The 18,504-nt window shown below is 47.6% G+C and overlaps 1 protein-coding gene across 1 annotated transcript in view; it reads left to right on the top strand.

The window, feature by feature from the left end:
- The window catches only part of Itpr2 (inositol 1,4,5-trisphosphate receptor type 2), a 356,230-nt gene that overhangs the window by 48,282 nt on the left and 289,444 nt on the right, over positions 1 to 18,504 (top strand). The window contains exons 3-4 of the mRNA XM_051173394.1: positions 15,075 to 15,190; positions 16,077 to 16,163. Of these exons, the coding sequence (XP_051029351.1) occupies positions 15,075 to 15,190; positions 16,077 to 16,163 (203 nt within the window). The remainder of the gene's footprint in view (positions 1 to 15,074; positions 15,191 to 16,076; positions 16,164 to 18,504) is intronic.

The raw sequence follows: 18,504 nt of genomic DNA, 5'->3' as shown, positions 1-18,504 counted from the left end.
TTCCAGTCCTCAAGATTCAGGAGCAGATCTGAGGCTGTGCTTGTAGCTCAGTGGTAGAGAGCTTGCCCAACACTCGCAAGGTCCTGGGTTCACTTCCCAGCACTGAAGGAAAAGAATGACAAGCAGGGGAGAGATGCTCTATAATGTCTTAGTGTCCCTTTGCTTGCTAGGAAGGAAACACAGAGATGGGAACTCATTAGTGGAGTTTGAGGATCTGGAATGAAAAGACACCGCATTTGGGTTCTTCAGCAGCGCCTGGCATCTTACGCCGTGGACTGAGCAGCGACTTTCCCCTAGGCTCTCACGGTCCATTTCCAACTCTCATTTGAGCAGTTAAAGTCAATGCTAAGGAGTCGTAGGTTCGCTTTTTGTGGCTTCCTTTTGGATGTCACTTTCATACTGACATTTAATAGAGGCCACAGCTGCTCAGGAGGCCACACCTGCTTTCTGCCAGTGTTTGTTCAGGGATAAAAGGGCAGAAGCCCAGAGGCTCCTGTGTTTTCATCCGGCAGCCTAGTGCAGCGGCCTGCGGTTTCTCATTCTCCACGACATGATCGAGCCTGCTAGTGGAGGCAAAGCTGTTGCTAACCAGTGGGCAGGACAGGCCTCTGTGACCTGGAGAAGATTCACACTGCTGCTGCCTGGGGCGTCTCTCCACTGCAGAGCCATTTTCTGTGAAGAAAGTTACACCCACTGCTGCTGGCATAGCTAAAAGTTAAATGTAATTAGTGTGTGTGTGTGTGTGTGTGTGTGAGAGAGAGAGAGAGAGAGAGAGGGGGGGGCATGCCTCAGCGTTTGTGGGGAAATCAGAGGACAATTTTCAGGAGGTCACACTCAGGTGGCAAGCCCTTTACCCACAAGCCATCTCACTGGCCCAGCTGGCCCAACTTTTAACAATAAACTTGTGATGATCTACAAGTAAGTAATCGCCCGTAGAATCATTTTCCTCTGTATTTCCCAGTTTTGTCTGTTGTATTTTTACCTTTTTTGGAGACCGGTTCTCAAGTAGCCTAGGTTGGCTTTAAACTCACTGTGTAGCTGAGGCTGTCCTTGAACTCTTGACCCTCCTGCCTTTGCCTCCCATGTGCTAGAGTCACAGGAGTGTAACATCAGGCCTAGCCACAGTTTTTCTTTGCGAAGCTCATGACACCCACCTTCAAACGGCAAGGCATTCATCATCACCATCATCCACAGCAAAGCGTGCTTCTCTGGGGGAACCGAGCATTGCTGTTGTTGCATAGAGTGGTGTCCAGTTTGCAGTGCGTCTGTCCTGTGAGGCTCTGCCATCCCTCTTGTGCCCAGGGTTTCCATCTGTGGCCTCTGTCTCTTACACCTCGTTCAAAACTGATAAAACCCCTATAGGTTTTCCCTTTAAACTGTACATAGTGTTTTCTGTCCAGCGATTCTGAGCTCTGATGTGGCTCTGTGACCGATGCTGCCTCCCTTCCGACATAGCCCGGCCTTGACTGTTCTCACTCCACAGTCAGTGGAGTGAGCCCGTTAGAACAGAAGCTGGGGCACACCAGCAGTGTCTCCGTCTCACCATGGGTGACGTCCAGAGTCCCCCTCGGCCCCCATGACCCTGCCTAAGCTGGCTGGGCCTCTGGTGTGCTGCCTGTCTGCCACTACCTGGCCACTCAGGGCCTACCAGCCATGCTGGCTCTCCCTCTGCTGCTGGTCACACGGGAGACAGGGAGACCTCTTCAGGGGCCTCTGTTCAGATATTCCCATCCCTGCCCCTGCATTCTCCCCCTGCTTGGACCCTGCTTACTCTGCTTTATCTTCCTGTGTAGCATCCTTCATGCTGGCTGACAAATGCTCACGACGTACTTGGTGATCAGTGATGGTTTTGAGTCTCTCCTCCCTCCCTCCCTCCCTCCCTCCCTCCCTCCCTCCCTCCCTCCCTCCTTCTCTCCTCCCTCCCTCCCTTTTTTCTTTTTTTTCTTTTTTTGGTTTTATGAGATAGTAGCCTTGCTGTCTTGGAACTCACTAGTTCTGTAGACCAGGCTGGACTTGAACTCAGAGATCCTGCCGGCTGCTCTGATTAAAGGCACGCACCACCATGCCCAGCTAGAGTGTCCATGAACAACCGAAGGAAGATTGAAAGCTAGTCACACATGAATATAGAGTGAAATGTCTCAGTCTTCAGTCCAATTTAAAGGTTTAATCATAAACATGAATTACATTTATCATAATCAGGAAGTAGAGAATATGCTCGTAGTATTTGGTGCTGCAACTAGATTCTACTCACATTTGCCTGCAATAAACGAAAACAATAAAACATGGTGCTATGTATGCAGGCTTGGTCTGGTGGTGTGCACTTGTAACCCAGCACGGAGGAGGTGGGAACAGGGTTCCTGTGAGTTTGAGGCCAGACTGATCTACAGTTTACACACACACACACATGCACGCACGCACACGCACACACAGACACACACAGAGACACATGCACAGACACTCATACACGCACACACACACAGGCATACACACACAGACACACACACCATACACACACACACACACGCACGCACGCACACGCACACACAGACACAGACACACACACAGAGACACATGCACACACACACTCGCACAGACACTCACACACGCACACACACACAGACACACACACCATACACACACACACACACACACACACTACAGTACAATAGAATGATAGTGCTGTGAATCAAAGTTTCTTTTTCTAATGGAAATTCAGTGAGGGCCAGGGAGATGACTCTGGATAAATTGCACAAGGCCCAAAGGGAGAGACCTGAGTTCAGATCCCAGAGCCCGGGTAAAAAGCCAGGCAGTCCACTGTGGGTGGCGCCATTCCCTGGACAGGCGGTCCTGCTCTATAAGGAAACAGCTAAGCATCATTTCCTCATGGTCCCTGGACTGCAACCTGTGGGCTAAAATAAACCCTGTCCCTCCCTAAGTTGCTTTTGGTGACGGTGTTTGTCTCAATCAGAGAAAGGAACTCCGGGTGTTCCAGGCTGTTCTCCAGCTTCAAATTTATTTCATGCAGTGTTTAGGAAAATTTATCTCAGGAAGCTTAGCCAGATTTACCTGCTGCACCCAGGGTGTGTCTTATCAGCCAGTCATCAAATACTTTGGAAAGCTACCATGGACAGGGAGGTTTCTAGATCCTGCCAGGCAGCAGGCAACTACCCCAGCCTTCCCAGCCCGCTTGCCAGGCAACCACAAGCAAAACGGGCAGAGAAAAGCCATGAGGCTTTAAAAGCATGGCTTCTGTCTTAGGAGCATTTATGAGAAGCCGCTGATCCACAGAGAGCAGGCACCCAAGGGCCGGGTACAAATGTGGCCAATAAAATATCGAAAACAAAGAGACAAACAGTAATTTATTTACTATTCTCTCATTTTAAGTGTTTGCTCCCTGGAGTGTTGGTGGGTACCTCGGCACAGTGAGCGCTGCGGCCACTCTCCCATCATGCAGAGTCCCTAGGTGCCTTTGTGGTCCATGCTTGAGCCTGCCCCTCCTTCCCACCCCGTGCCAGTGCCATTCCCCTCAAACAAGCAGAGCAGCACAGCTGGCTGCGTTCTTTGCATCTCTAGCTCAGGAAGACACAGCTGGGAGGCTGCTTGTTTGGGTTCGAGTCCCAGCTGCGACACTTCCTGGCTCTGGGCCAGACTCTGACTTTAAACAGGGCCTCACGATGTGTGACAGGGACAGACAGCAGCGTTGGTATCTGCTAAGGAAATTTCCATGGTTAATCAATCTACCCAGCGCTTAGTCATGCACTATGTAGAAGCTGCTGGGTGTCGGGGGAGGGCAGTCTTGACCATCCCTCCCACCCTCCAGAGCTGTCATTCATTTTAATTCTGATGTGGCTTCAGTCACATTTCTCTAAAGACCAGGAGTATTGACTACCTCAGAGTTCCTTATTACATTTATCGTGTGTGTGTGTGTGTGTGTGTGAGTATGTGAGTGTGTGTGAGTGTGTGAGTGTGTATGTGTGTGCCAGTGTGTGAGTGTGAGTGTGGTGAGTGTGTGAGTGTGTTTGTGTGTGAGTGTGTTTGTGTGTGCGTGTGCATGTGTTTGTGTGTGAGTGTGTGTTTGTGTGTGAATATGAGTGTGGTGAGTGTGTGTGTGTTTGTGTGAGTGTGTGTGTGTTTGTGCTGAAAGGGTGTGTCAATGCACAGCATGTGTTTGAAGCTCAGAAGACAGCTGGTTCTCCCTTTCTACCAAGTGGGCCCAGGGATCTCACCCAAAAACCCAAGTCATCAGGCCTGACAAGTCGTCCCTGAGCAGCTTCCTTTTTGATATTTGTTTGTCTTCTTTTTAATTATTTATAGGTGTGTATGTCTGCGTGTGGGGATGTACATGTGAGTACTGTTGTGAGGCCAGATGTGTTGGATAACATGAAACCGGTGTTACAGATGGTTGTGATGCCAAACCTGGTTATTGCTTCGTCTCTTCTGGATGTTTTAAAAATCCCTTAAACATGTTTTAAACATCTTTTAAAATGCTTCCTGGCTTTCCTTCTTTTGTGAGTGTGGGATGCAGTCTCATGGCACCCTGCTTTAGAAATCCCAGGGCACAAACACAACTGTATTTGTTCATTTGCAAGGCAAGTTGCCTGGACTGATGATAATGAGTATTGACGTATTGACATTGCCCGAACTGTGAGCGTTTTAACCTCACACCAACGCATACTCTGTAGTAGGAAATGCAAGAGGGTCCAGCACTGGCTTCCTGGGTCCCGAGTGACTACAACAGACAGGTGAGTGGTCAGGACTCTGGACGAGGGGTGAGCTCTGTGCTGTTCATGTCAAGCCCCTGACAACTGGGGGGGGGGTGTTTAGACTCTTCCCGACACAGGATTCCTTCTGCTCATTCCTTGACTCAGCATGAGGAATAAGTTTACCTGCCTGTGAGTAATTCACAGATTCCGCTCCACCCCCCACCCCCAGTTGTTGGCCACTTTCCCTGACACTGAACTAAGCTTTGCTTTGATCCTAGATCAATCCCCCCATCCCTGCTGAAAACGGGTAGCTGTTCATTTCTGTGACATGCGTTTATATACCTCTCCACTTCCTACAATGCAACATTTTCTAGCTTTTACTGAAGTTCTCCAGCTACCATGGCTATCGAGCGTGTGCTCTGGTGCCTGCAGCCCCAGGTACAAGCTCCTACAATGGTGTTCCTTTCCCTTCTGTGAGATACCATTTATTCATCAACCAGCCCCAAATGGTGGGCCCAGCTTTTCAGCAACCTCAGTCTATGAGTTATTAGGGCGACTGCATACGTGTAACTCAAACTAGGTCAGCTGAGAAGGAATGGGGGCCATGATTTCCCATCAGGCCTGGGCTGCTGGAATAAATCAGTAATTTCTTAGGCTTGTCCGTGAAGTCTTGGATACACAGGGCTATGTGATCACTATGCCAGCTTTCCGTTGTTACAACAAAATACCCCAGGCTGCAAGCATATAAAGAAGGGGGAGGAGTTATTAACTCCCACTATTTGGGGTCTAAGGATGTGGGGTAAATTGTGCCTGGTTGGGTTGAGCACGCCTTCTGCTACATCATGTGGTCATGAGAGGCTCTAGGGAGACAGGCAGTAGAGGGTGGGGAGGGGTGTTCTTTTGTAGCAATCATTCCCCGAGGACTGAGCAAGGTTCCACAAGAGCTACCTTAATTTCCTTTAGAGGAAGTATTCCCAGTGACCTAATTGCCTCCCACTAAACTCCACCCCCTGAAGGTCTCACCGCCTGTGAGCCTGGCCAAGCTCCCCACACAAGTGCTAGGACCCTAGATAAGCCACCTCCAACCACAGCACAGTCACTCTGATCACCTTGGGTTTGTGTTTTAAGGACTAGTGACTTGTACCCGCCCCCTGACCCCCGTGATGTATCCGAGATCTTGGATTTTGTTTTCTCCCTTTGGTTTTTATGTTTGTGTAGAGCTTGACTGTTGGTGAGAGTACTCGAAAGTCTAGATTTTTGTATGTTAGGAACTTGACAGGCATCATGGGTGGCCTAAAGGGTGCCTCTCCGGGGTCCTCCAACCTTCTTCACCTCCTGGGTGTCAGGCTTTGGAGTTAAGATAAGAACTGAGATTCTCAAATAGTTTCACTGCTTGGCTCTAAAATGTTGCAGAAGGGTGAGGATGGCTGTCTCATGATCGCTCCTTAGGAAGCTGAGTGGCGTTCTGCTTGCAAAAGGGCTCTGACCGTCTGCACATTGCAGACAGTAGGTGCTAAATGCAGACTCAATGCAGACATGCTGATGAGCGAAGGCAGCTGATGGCCACTGCTGTGGGAAGGACAGGCAGATTGAGGGGAGGAGGGGACATTATAGAGGGTTATTTTTATCTTTATGCATATGAGTATGTGCATGTATGTACGTGTACCATGTGTGTACAGTGCCCACAGAGGTCAGAAAAGGGCTTCGAATCTTCTACAACGGGAGGTACAGATGGTTGTGAGCTGTTATACATGTGTAGGGACCTGAACCTAGGTTCTCTGCACGAGCTGCAATCACTCACTCCAGTCCCACTGAACACTTTATTACGACTTCCAGAAGTAAGTGCATTTTGTATTGTAGCCCTGTGCGCGTGCACGTGTGCACACATTACAGTGCACAAGGCATTCCTCAAAAAAGTAAGCGCTACCCCTCCCCTTCCCTATTCTCCCTGCTCCGTTCGGTTCCACTCAGTCAGATCTCTCCTATCCCACCCAGAGGGGCTAGTTAGGGTCGAATGGATTGTTTGATTTTTGCCATAGAAGACACACCACATAAACACACACACACACACCACACATACACACACACAATACCACACACACAAATACATACACACCACGCACACACATACAAACCACACACATACATACACACACATACACATGCACCATACACACATACCATACACACACACCCCCCCCACACCCCCCCCACACATACACACAAACTACACACACACACATACCACACACACCCCACACACATACACACACACACCCCACACACTCCCCACACACACCACACACATGCACACACACACATACATACACACCACACACACACGTATCATGTATGGATATATGTATATAAATTCAGTTTCCGTTCTCCTTTGGCTCTTGAATTTGTTTAATGAAACTTAGAGATGTGCATTTGATTCCTGAAATCAATTCATCCACTATACATTGTGTTTTTTTCCCCTGATAGCAAATGCTGCTTATCCATTGAAATGGCCTGTTGAATGTTAGAATCCAAACCTTAACTAGAATATAAATTATCCATAATGTGTTTAAATTCTGTTTCTCTTCTGATCCAAATAAAGCTTTTTTAAAAAAGTATTTACTCATTAACATTTGAATCAGGAAATTAATCTCAAGAAGAACAAGATTTTGTAACATTCTCATTGATGTATTTACACGTTATTTTGGTACAATACGTTAACAAAATTCCCCTAAAAGCTTTCATCAATTTCTTTTGGTGTTTTATAACTAGTGCACATATGAGTGTATCAATGTGAACATATCGCACAGATTTTATCTGAAAGTTGTTTGTGTCACGTGGCTTTAGTAGGCTGGAGGAGAATCGAGCCATTCCTTGCTGTCTGGCCAGTATTTTTCCACTGTTTGTATTTGCTGGTCACATTAGGGCTCTGTTGTTAATGGAGACAGCAGGCCTGGGTCTTGCTGTGATGACAAATCAAAGTTTAAGTGCACAACTCCAAAGGGTTCTGTTTGGGGACACAAGGTTTGTGGTGGAAGCTGGTTTCAGCCGGTTCTGAGTGACCTCGAGGTGCACGTGTAGAGTTAAGAAAGACATTTAACGTGAGACACTTTGCTTCGACACGAAGAAACACTGCTTTGACTCATAGCTGCGTATCAAGTTAGGTTTGGAGGCTCCTGGTTCAAATTCCAGATCAAGTCCCTTAGCCACTCCCTGGGTCTAAGAACTGCGCCTTCGTTTCTGAAATCCTGACTGGCTTTCAAGCATGCTCCCATGGAAGGGCAGCTGTTGCTCCAGCCCTTGCCTGCCTTGTGTTTGCTTGCTTTCTGTGAGGTAAGCGGTTTCCTCCCTCACACATTTCCACCATGGTTTAGTGTGGCACCGCAGATCCAAAGGCAGCAGGACCTGTACTTACCATTAACTGGAGTGTCTCAGGTACTCTGTCACAGTAACGGAACAGAAAGGCACCTAACACAAGCGCTCATTTGCCAGGGCACTCAGAGGTCCTGTCTGTAGTTGCTCTTGTCCGTGCATGTAACATGTTCTAATCTGGAGAGTCTTATCAGGAAGAACCTTGACAACTCAAGCTCTGAGTTTTGCTCCTTTATCTCAGACAACAGAAGGCTGGATTTTATCTGAGTCCCCTTTGAGGGTTAACACTTTAGCATTGCACAGCCCGGAGCTATGAAGACGGTTTCTTATCCCTCCTGTGGTAGCGTAGCTGGCTCTCCGGTAGAGGAAGGAGATTGCTGCCTTCTTGGGTGCTGGCCCAGGATGTGTTGTGACGAACTTTTTCTATTTCTTAATGCAGTCTGTCCATTCCTCCTGGCCTTTGCAGCCTCCCTAGGCAGGACTGAGGAGAGTTTGCTTTGATATTTTCATAAGAACATACTCTCTGATAACTTCTCAACATCGAGACTCTGATTCAGACAGTGCATTTCAAAATGAGTTCCTTAGACTGAGTAAAAGCCGAGTTACACACACACACACACACACACACAAAGCCGAGTTACACTTCTGTTGCAGACAGTCGCATGACCAGGTTAGACCATCCCATGACCAGGTCAGGACATCCCATGACCAGGTTAGACCATCCCATGACCAGGTGAGACCATCCCATGACCAGGTTAGACCATCCCGTGACCAGGTGAGACCATCCCATGACCATATCAGACCATCCCATGACCAGGTGAGACCATCCTGTGACCAGGTCTGAGATGGGTCGCTGCTGTGGACCGGCCCCTTGTCTTCCTGTCTCCTTCCCAAGGAAGAGCTCTAACATTTCATTTGTCACGGGGAAAAACATCCCCTTCCAAAGAAGAGGACATTCCCAGAACCTTACCTTACACACCCTCCTCCCCATGCATGGAGCAGGGAGTCAAGTCTCTGGCAGCAATGTCCCTTAGTCAGTATGAGGTCATTCTACAAGGCAGCATGGACGGGCTTTAGGTGGATTTAGGTGGATGTCCAACTTGTTGAGAGACAGGCTTGCTGACTTCACTTAAGTCTTAAGACATCACTAAAGATGGGACGTGAGACAGCATGTCTTCCCTTCACCCTTGGCAAGACACACTGAGAGTTACACACTGGCCTTGACTGGAGGGCTGAACGTGGTTTCTGGGAGATGGAAACAGCCTCAGGGGCAAATACTTTAGGAGTATAAAGCAAAGCACTTCAAACTTGAGTAGGTGGCTACAGGAATTGGGGGTGTTGGTTGGTTTCCTGCTGGGTTTGCAGGGCTTCGAGTGTGTGTGAGTGTGTGTGTGTGACTGTGTGTGTGAGTGTGTGTGAGTGTGTGACTGTGTGTGTGAGCGTGTGTGTGTGTGTGACTGTGTGAGTGTGAGTGTGTGTGAGTGTGTGACTGTGTGTGTGAGCGTGTGAGTGTGTGTGAGCGTGTGAGTGTGTGTGTGTGTGTGTGTGTGTTTCAGGGACTTGGTGTCATCCAGTGTGGAGTTTCTGCTACACGGCATTAAGAGGTTTCAAGGGTCATTCCTCCACACACGTTTGGCGTGAGGCTGAAGCTAGTGCCCCCCGGGGGCTTCCCTTCCTTCCAAAGCTCAACTTTGGTTCTCAACCTTCCTAGCGCTGTGATCCTACAGTACAGTTCCTTGTGTTGTGGTGACCCCCCCCCCCATCATGAATTATTTTCATTGCTACCTCATAGCTATAGTTAGGAATCATAATATAGATATCTGATATATGGCATATCTGCTGTGACCCTCCCAAAGGGGTCACAACCCACAGGTTGAAAGCTGCTCTTTCAAGGCGGTTAGAAAAGAGGTCCTGCTGTTGAGCTGTGATCCCTCTGACGCTGCCTGGTGACCACGTCACGCCTTGCTGGGTAACTGACATACCCTAATACGCTGTGCCCCTGCATATTGTTGGCCTCCCCGGTGAAGGATAACCCTGTAAAAGAATTAAACTCAAATCACTTCCTTTTACTTGTGCTTTTCATGATTATTCTGTGATGCAAACTTTTCCTTTTTTAAAAACTTAATTCATTGAGCCTTGAGATGATGAGGAGGTGGCTGTCTGGCTAAAAAGTGGCTCTGAGCTAGCTCTGAATGGAGAGACCCTTTCAAGCTGAGAGAATGAACAGATGCAGGAATTCGGGGAGCTAACGTTGGCTTTTTTTTTTTTTTTTTGAGACAGGGTCTCACACCGTAGCCTAGGCTAGCCTCAGACTCAGTCCTCTCCCTGAGAGCTTGGGTTACAGGTGTGTCAGCCTCAGCTTTCTGGAGAGCTGACTCTAACGGCAGGTTTGGAAAGGTCTGGATAGGTCTGGGTGATGAGTCTGAACTAGCTGAATTCTTTGAACAGGAAGGAGAGGGCCTGTCTGAGGTGCCACCCTTGCTGGGTGTTTGACTTACAAGGCAGCAGGAAGTGTTCCCTCTGCTCGATGCTGCTGCGTTCCGGAGACTTCCAGAATTTTATACGAACACACGCAGGGCCGTCTTCCACTGAAAGGGTGGACATGTTAATTGCACACTCTTGGGGTGTTTGCCGGCTGAACCTAAGATAGCTGCTTTTCTCGGCTGGCCGAGGGATTAGTCACTTCTGCATCTTCATGGGGCTCTGGCTGAGAGAAGGAGGCAACATTAATCATCCGGCCTTACATTAATGACAGGCCTTAACGTTCACAGGGAGATTTCACTTCGATTATCTTCTCGGTCTCAGCACCCCTGTGAATTAGGTGTGGCAGGCATTCGTAACACTTTCGATAGGCAGGTACATTCAGAGTTGGACAAAACATCTGACCCGTCCAAGCTTGGTATATATTCCTGACATGCTCTAAAGCGGTCACACCCGGGCGCTGCTCCCATAACAGCTTTTGCACAGAGGGCGTTTGACCTACGTTCTGTCAGTCCCAACCATCGTGCAGTCCGAATTCTCTGCGTATTTACTGACATAAAATGAGATGTCACCCGAGGGAGAGTCCCAGGCAGCGGTCTTATGCTCCTTCAGAGCCCCCATGGGAAGCTTTAATTCCGCAGCGAACTTCCCGAGGGTGGGGTCTGAGTCATAACACCCAAGGCATAGGCTGGGGATTCCAATAAGCATAGTCGGATGTCTGGTGTTTCCTAACCAATTCAGCCACACACTCAGGCCTCCATGCTGTCTGTAGAGATGTCCTAGCTACCCATGGGCCACAGGGCTCTGCTCTGTGTGAACATCAACTTGTGTTTTTACTGCACCAAGACAATGTAGTTTTGTTACTGGCCTCGTATTTGTCAAAATAATCCACAGCATTAACTCACAGACATCCTTTCATGCTTGCTTGTGAACAACCTTAGCATTTATGCTTCGAAAACTCTGTATAACCCTCTTTGTGATTGCCAGTATGTAGGAAATAATTTCTGAGCCTCGTAGGGTATGCTGCCAAGGACAACATGTCTCAATGGTAGCCTTTGGTCTTTACAGGCATGTGCCAGGTTCTTCTGGGTCACATTGCAGCTGTGATGGTCTTCAGGCCTGGGTTAGCATTTTGAAGGTGTTGCTTTCTGCCTCATATAAATTATTCATTGTCGGGCTTGGGTCATATCTTAGTGGATCTCTAGCTTACTGCATGCCTAGCATATGCAAGGTGGTGAGTTCAATCCTCAGCACTGCCAAGTCAAATGAACAAATGTTTATCTACATTAGTATTTTAAAAATTAACTTATTTAGTTTTGATTTTTTGAGACTTTTTTGAGATTTTTTGTTTTTATTTAGATGTATTTGTGTGTGTGTGTGTGTGTGTGTGTGTGTGTTTGTGCATGAGTGCAGTACCTGTGGAAGCCAATAGAGGGCATCAGATCACTTGGAACTGGAGGTGTAGGTGGTTGGCTGTGAGTTATCCTCTGTGGGTGCTGGGAACGAAGCTCTGGTCCTCTGGAAGAGCAGGAGGTCTTTTTACTACGAAGCCATCTCTTCAGCTTTATGTTTGTATTTTTTTTTAAGTTCTAAATTATGTGTTGCCTTTCTGGGTGTGAAAGTGGAAAACCTGATAGGATTTGTGGGGCAGACAAGATGCCTTAGTGGGTCAGGGGCTCTCTGTGCACCGTGATGACATGTGTTTGACCCCTGGACTTACAACGTGGGAGGAGAGAACCAAACTCTACAAGTTACTCTCTGGCTTCCACGGTCTGTTTTATTTTTAATTTCCTTTTTTTAACTTTTGTATGACCAAGGTTTATTTCAAGTTTGGTTCAGCATGTGTTTTCTTTCTTTTTTTTTATTTAATTTATTTTTTTACATGTTGATCCCAGATCCCAGTTCCCTCTCCCTCCCTCCCTTTATTTCTAATTTCTTAAAAATGTTAGTGACACTCCTTGTCTTAGGGCTCTATTGCTGTGAAGAGACACCATGGCCGTGGCAACTCTTAAAGAAAGCTTTTGATTGGGGCTGGTGTACAGTTCAGAGATGTAGCTTGTTATCCTCATGGTTGGAAGCAAGGTGGCATGCAGGCAGATATGGTAGCTGAGAGGTCTACATCTGGATCCACGGGCAACAGTAAGAGAGAGGGAGGGGGAGAGAGAGAGGGAGAGAGAGAGAGAGGGAGAGAGAGGGAAGAAGAGAGAGAGGGAGAGAGGGAGAGAGAGGGAGGGAGAGAGGGAGGGAGAGAGGGAGGGAGAGGAAGAGACAGGGCCCGGCTGGAGCATTTGAAACCCCAAAGCCCACCCCCTGTGACACACTTTCTCCAACAAGGCCACACCTCCTAATCTCTGCCAAGTAGCCCACTCCCTGATGCCCACACATTAAAATATAACCCTGTGGGGGTATTCCTACTCAAGCCACCACAGCCTTAGTCATTTTGTACCATTACCATTAGAACAGCTGAGAATGTTTTAGTTTATTTATTTAGGTTTTTTTTTTTTTTTTTGAGACAGAGTCTTACTCCATAGCCCAGACTGTCCTGTCCTGGAATTAACTATGTAGACCTTGAACTCACAGAGATCTGCCTGCCTGTGCCTCCCAAGTGCTGGCATTAAAGAAGGTGTGTGCCACCATGACTGCCAGAGTTTTTATCTTATGTGAGCGCTTGGCCTTTATGCATGTGTGTGTGCGCATGCCTGGTTCCCAAGGACGAGGAGGGGGTTGCAGCCCCAGAATTTGAGCCATCGCTGGCTGAGCCACTCTGACACTGAGATGTCTCTGCAGCCCGTCTCTTATTGCTTGGTCATGTGTGGTGTCAGCGTTAACTGACACTCTGACAGGCTCTAGAGGGAGTTGGACCATTGCTCATGTCGCTGGGGAAGTCTATGACTGCGTTGAGTTGGGCAGCAGGGTCCCTGGCTGGGATCCTGGACCATGTGAGTGGAGGCAGGGGGCTGGGCAGCCATCCCTCCCTTCTCCCTGACTGTGGCTGGTGTGGACAGTTGCTAGTAAGTATTTTATCACTGAAACGGGAGGAACATCCAGGGCCCACAGACCTTGGGAGTTGACCTGTGTTTTATGCTGAGATCACCTTGTGTGATACCCCAGCACAAGGAGAACAGCTGGGCCCATTAGGAAGGAATCACTGCTTAGCTCTTCTGCCTTGGAGACATCACTACCATGGTTGCCTATGGTTACGATCTCCAGCCTATAGATTTAGGTATTTGGAAATCAGACTACAGTTTTGGCTTTTGTTTTCTTTTAATTTTTCCTTCCTATTATACTGTCTCTCAGATTTCCACCACGTTCACCCTAGGTATTTGGAGCCTAGGGGACTGGATGGCTGCAATGGCCATGTGGGTATTTCTTGCATCAAATATACTGAACATGGACAAGTAATCATAATGCAAGGGCAGATAAAGCATCCTTGAGGTGAAGTAGCTCAGTCTGGCCTCGAACTCACCATCTAACCATCTCAGCCTCCTGAGTGTTGGGACTAGGGCTGCGGATGACCACATCCAGCTTCACACTGTTCATTTTCTAAGATCAAATACCTCATGACAATTAAGAAATACCTCGGCAAGTCAGGCATGGCTGTACCAGGCTTTCTTTTGGGTCACCAGTCAGCTCCCAAATCATGACATGGGGACTTATTCTTAGTTATGAGTGCTTGGCCCTATCTTAGGTCTTACTTTAATCTCTTTATCTATGTTTTGCCTCTGGGCTTTTTACCTTTCTTTCCTTCTGTATGCCTTACTTTCACTGACTCTTGTGCCTGGCTTCTGACCCCAGGGTGTCCCTCTCTTCCCCCTCCTTCTCTCCTCCTCCTCTTCTCCTTTGGTCTTCTCAAGCCTAGATTTCTCCCGTTCATTCTCTCTGCCTGCCAGCCCTGCCTATGCTTTCTCTGTCTACCTATTGGCTGTTCTGCTCTTTATTAGACCAATCAGATACCTTAGGCAGGCATGGTGAAACAGCTACACATCTTTTCATAATTAAACAAATGCAGCATAAACAAATGTAACACACCTTCACATAGTTACAGTAATATTCTACAGCATAAACAAATGTAACACATCTTTAAACAGTTAAATATTCCACAACGCTTGTTGGCTTGTGCCTGCTGCCCAAATGCTATAAGGTAAAGACAGGAAGGCCAGGGAATCAAGGCCATCTTGTCTACCTGGTAAGATGGAGGTCAGCCTGGGCTACAAGAGACCCTGTCTCAAAAATCCAAAGCTGACTAAAATAAGAATCGCCTTATACAGCCACTTCCTCGTGAATTAATTAGCTAGAATGTTTCATAAAACCCCAATAAAGAAGCATCTATTTTATTGAAATCGAAGTAGGTATTTGAAAAGGATGTTACAGAGTGCATTAAGACTTGTTCAGGGAATGGCTGTGGCATGACCTTTGAATGACTTCCCAAATGCCAGAAGATACTAATGTCTCAAACGAGGCTTACAAAGGGTGTGGAGAAAGTGGCGGGAGCCTTAGTTACATTGTTCCTTTGTTTCCCAGACTGCCTTTTCAAGGTGTGCCCTATGAATCGATACTCTGCCCAGAAGCAATACTGGAAAGCCAAGCAGGCAAAGCAAGGAAACCACTCTGAGGCGGCCCTGCTGAAGAAGCTCCAGGTAAGCGGGCGCCCTCTTCCCCTGAGGCTGCAATAACAAGCAGACCGCCTGGCTTGCTGAGGGCGCCATTGTGTAGAGATTTCAGGCACGGTGCAGAGGTATGTAGTTTTCCGTTGTAGGGCGTACCTACTTATTTCCTGGCATGTGGGCAACACATCCCCACTGTTATTTTTTAAGGTGTGCCGGGCTAATTCTGAACGACTCACCAAACTGAAAAGGCATTAAAAACCCCTGATTGTTAAATTTAATTACATTTTACTCTTTATAGTACTTAGTTTTTCTCTAACAGTCTATGAAGAAAATTATGTGTGTGTGTGTATGCATATGTATATATACACATACATGCACACACACACACACACAAACACACACATATATATATATTTAGGGTTGACTGAGTTTGAATTTGATAGCGCTAAATTTCGTATCATCCTAGGTACTCTCAGAATTGAAAACTATACCTTAAGATTTTAATTTACCTGCTTTTCTAACAGCTGCACATCACATGGTAGAAAAGTTCCTAGTTCCACAGAGCCTTCCACTTAACTGAAATTTGCACTATAGAAACAAATGGCCCAAGACAGGTTTGGCTGTATTCAGCATAGATCGAAAAGTTGTCACACTTGGGGTGGGTTGGAGTGGGGAGATCTGGGGGAGCCTAGTGTAAATGTGCCCCCAAGAACAGAAATCTTCCTTGCTAGCACTAGATGTCTGAGTTTAGTCTACAGAGTAAGTTCCAGGACAGCCGGGGCTACACAGACAAACCCTGTCCCAAATCCGGCTCCCCAGTAACACAGCCAGTCTGATTTATTCTGTTACTAAGAGTTCTTCGTAAGTCATGGTCTCAGGTTGCTTCTGCACTCAATACTTGGTGGCCTCCTTGCAGCACGCCGCTGAGCTGGAACAGAAACAGAATGAATCAGAGAACAGGAAGCTTTTGGGAGAAATCGTGAAATACAGCAATGTTATACAAGTAAGTCTCCATTTTGTCATCAAAGAGGGAAGTATTTTACGGGTCATCCGTCAAACTGCCCGCATGCCAAGCCGTATGAAACATGAGGCTTTCAGTGAACATCACGTATGTACTGAATACATCTTGTGCCAGGCCCAAACAGCGCTGGCCCGCAATCCCCAAACTTAGGCGATCCATGCAGGCATTCGGAAAACTGGTCTCAGGTGGGAAGCTAAGTTACCAAAGGCACAACTGTGCAGGAGGGTTTGCAAGGCCCAGAAGACGGTGGTTTAGTGGATGTTTTCCCTGGGGTGGAGGGGAAAGTTCTCAGATTGTACATGCGACAGGAGTCTTCTTCGGCTTTCGGTCCTCGCCGGCATGCACACCCTCATCTAGCTCAGCTGCATTCCTTTACCCTGCTTCATCTGGATCTTTTAGGCTTTTTTTTTTTTTTTGGTTTTTTGTTTGTTTGCTAGCAAGGGCCCCACCTTGTTCTGAAAATGAATGTAAGACCTTTTCCAAGAAACACAGCACCTCGGTAGATAAAGGCCCAGTCACCAAGGCCAGGTAGCTGGGTTGAAGGGAAAATAATGGGTGGCTGCACGAGGTGAGGTCAAGAGTGAGACTTGCTTAGGAAGTTTGATAAAACCTAGCCCAAGGCATTGCTGCTGCTGACCACACCCCAGGCATTGCTGCTGTCTCTGCTGACCACACCCCAGGCATTGCTGCCCTGCTTGGCCACAGGAAGGGCCCTGCTACAGTCCTGGTCATGGAGGTCTACAGCACAGTGCCCATCTGGAGTCTAGGAGCTCACTCATTCCCAGACTGAGACCAGGAAAGTGTTTCCCTTGAGAGCTCATAAAGGAGACACTGTTTAAAATGATAAGCAACAGCTCACACAGGTCCTTATAGGAACCACCACAACAACGCGCTTTATAAGGCTGCATTAAAGAATGGTGTCTCCTGGTGTGCTGTGATGGGCCAATGGCAATGTGCCAGAGGGCAGGGGAACTGTTTCACACAGGACAGGGTGCAGGGAGTGACTTCCGGCAAGGTGGGTGGTGGGACTGCACGTCCCCTAGGCAACTTCCAGGGATGTCTCCTCAATGAGTTTTGGTGACTCATTTAAGCTCTGTGTCAAACATGTCAGGTACAAATGCTTGTCTTAGTTAGGAGCTGCCCTTTGTGCTTTGAAACATGGACCCTGAGGGTACATACTCAGGCTTGAGGGTGTGTGTGCATGTGTGAGTGTGCATGTGTGTGCACATGTGTATGTATGCATGTGTATGTATGCACGTGTATACGTGTGCATGTATGTATGTGTATGCTTATGTATGTATGTATGTATGTGTGAGTATATATGTGTGTATATGTATGTATGCATGTGTATGCATGTGTATATATACATGTGTGTGAGTGTGTGTATGTGTGCATGTGTGTGTGTGTGCCTGGGTGCATGTGCATGCATGCATGTGTGCGCGCGTGTGTATGTGTATTCATTCCTGTGTTTGTGTATGTATATGTGTGCGTGCATGTGTGTGCGTGTGCATGTGTATGTATGTATGCACATGTGTGTATGCATGTGTGTGCACATGTGTATGTGTGCGCGCGTGTGTGTAAGCCTGAAGTTAGCCTCATCTCAGTTGTTGTTATTAGAGCTTCCCCATGTTGTTTTGGAGACTTGGAGGCAGCTCGGACTTGTGGGCCCAGCTAAACTGGCTGCCAGGGAGCCCAGGGATACATTTCCCCAGCGCTGGGGTTACAAGTGTGTGCCTCCTCACCCTGCTTCTGTTTTGATTTTTTTTTTTAACTTGGGGGATTGAACTCAGGCTCTCAGGCTTGTAAGGCAGCACTCAACCATTTGAGCCAGCTCTCAGACCCATGGCTTTCCATGTCTTCATTCGTATAATGAGAACCAAAAAAGAGGATTCTTTTTTCAATTAAAAATTTTATGGGTACTAAAATGTCCCTTTTTTTTTTGGACTGATTTTGAAAATAGATGGGGAATTTGTCTTTGTAGTTCTACCCATTAAGGTTATATTTTGGGAAGCCTGTCCATGGCATCCATGAAGAAGGGAGAGGCAAGGGCTGGTCCTCCTGTGTGCATCTCAGAAGTGGGAGGTCACAGTCTCCTCGCTGACTCTGTTGAAGCTGCAGAGCGAGAGTTAGTGCTGCCGATGGGCGGGGTGCTCAGTGCATGGAGTAGGCGTATACCTTCTCTCAGGCTTTGATTTTCTTTAGCAGATTCTGCCTGTGTGTCTGTAGGAGTATTGGAGATGGGTGAGATTTCAGGGACCCTCTGGGCCATTTTTTGGAAAGCCTGTTATTCCTCAGTGGATGCTGCAGGTGTCTTCAGTACCCC

This window comes from Phodopus roborovskii, unplaced genomic scaffold, assembly GCF_943737965.1.
Source record: "Phodopus roborovskii unplaced genomic scaffold, PHOROB, whole genome shotgun sequence".
Taxonomy (NCBI): domain Eukaryota; kingdom Metazoa; phylum Chordata; class Mammalia; order Rodentia; family Cricetidae; genus Phodopus; species Phodopus roborovskii.
This window is presented reverse-complemented; position numbering and strand designations above follow the sequence as displayed.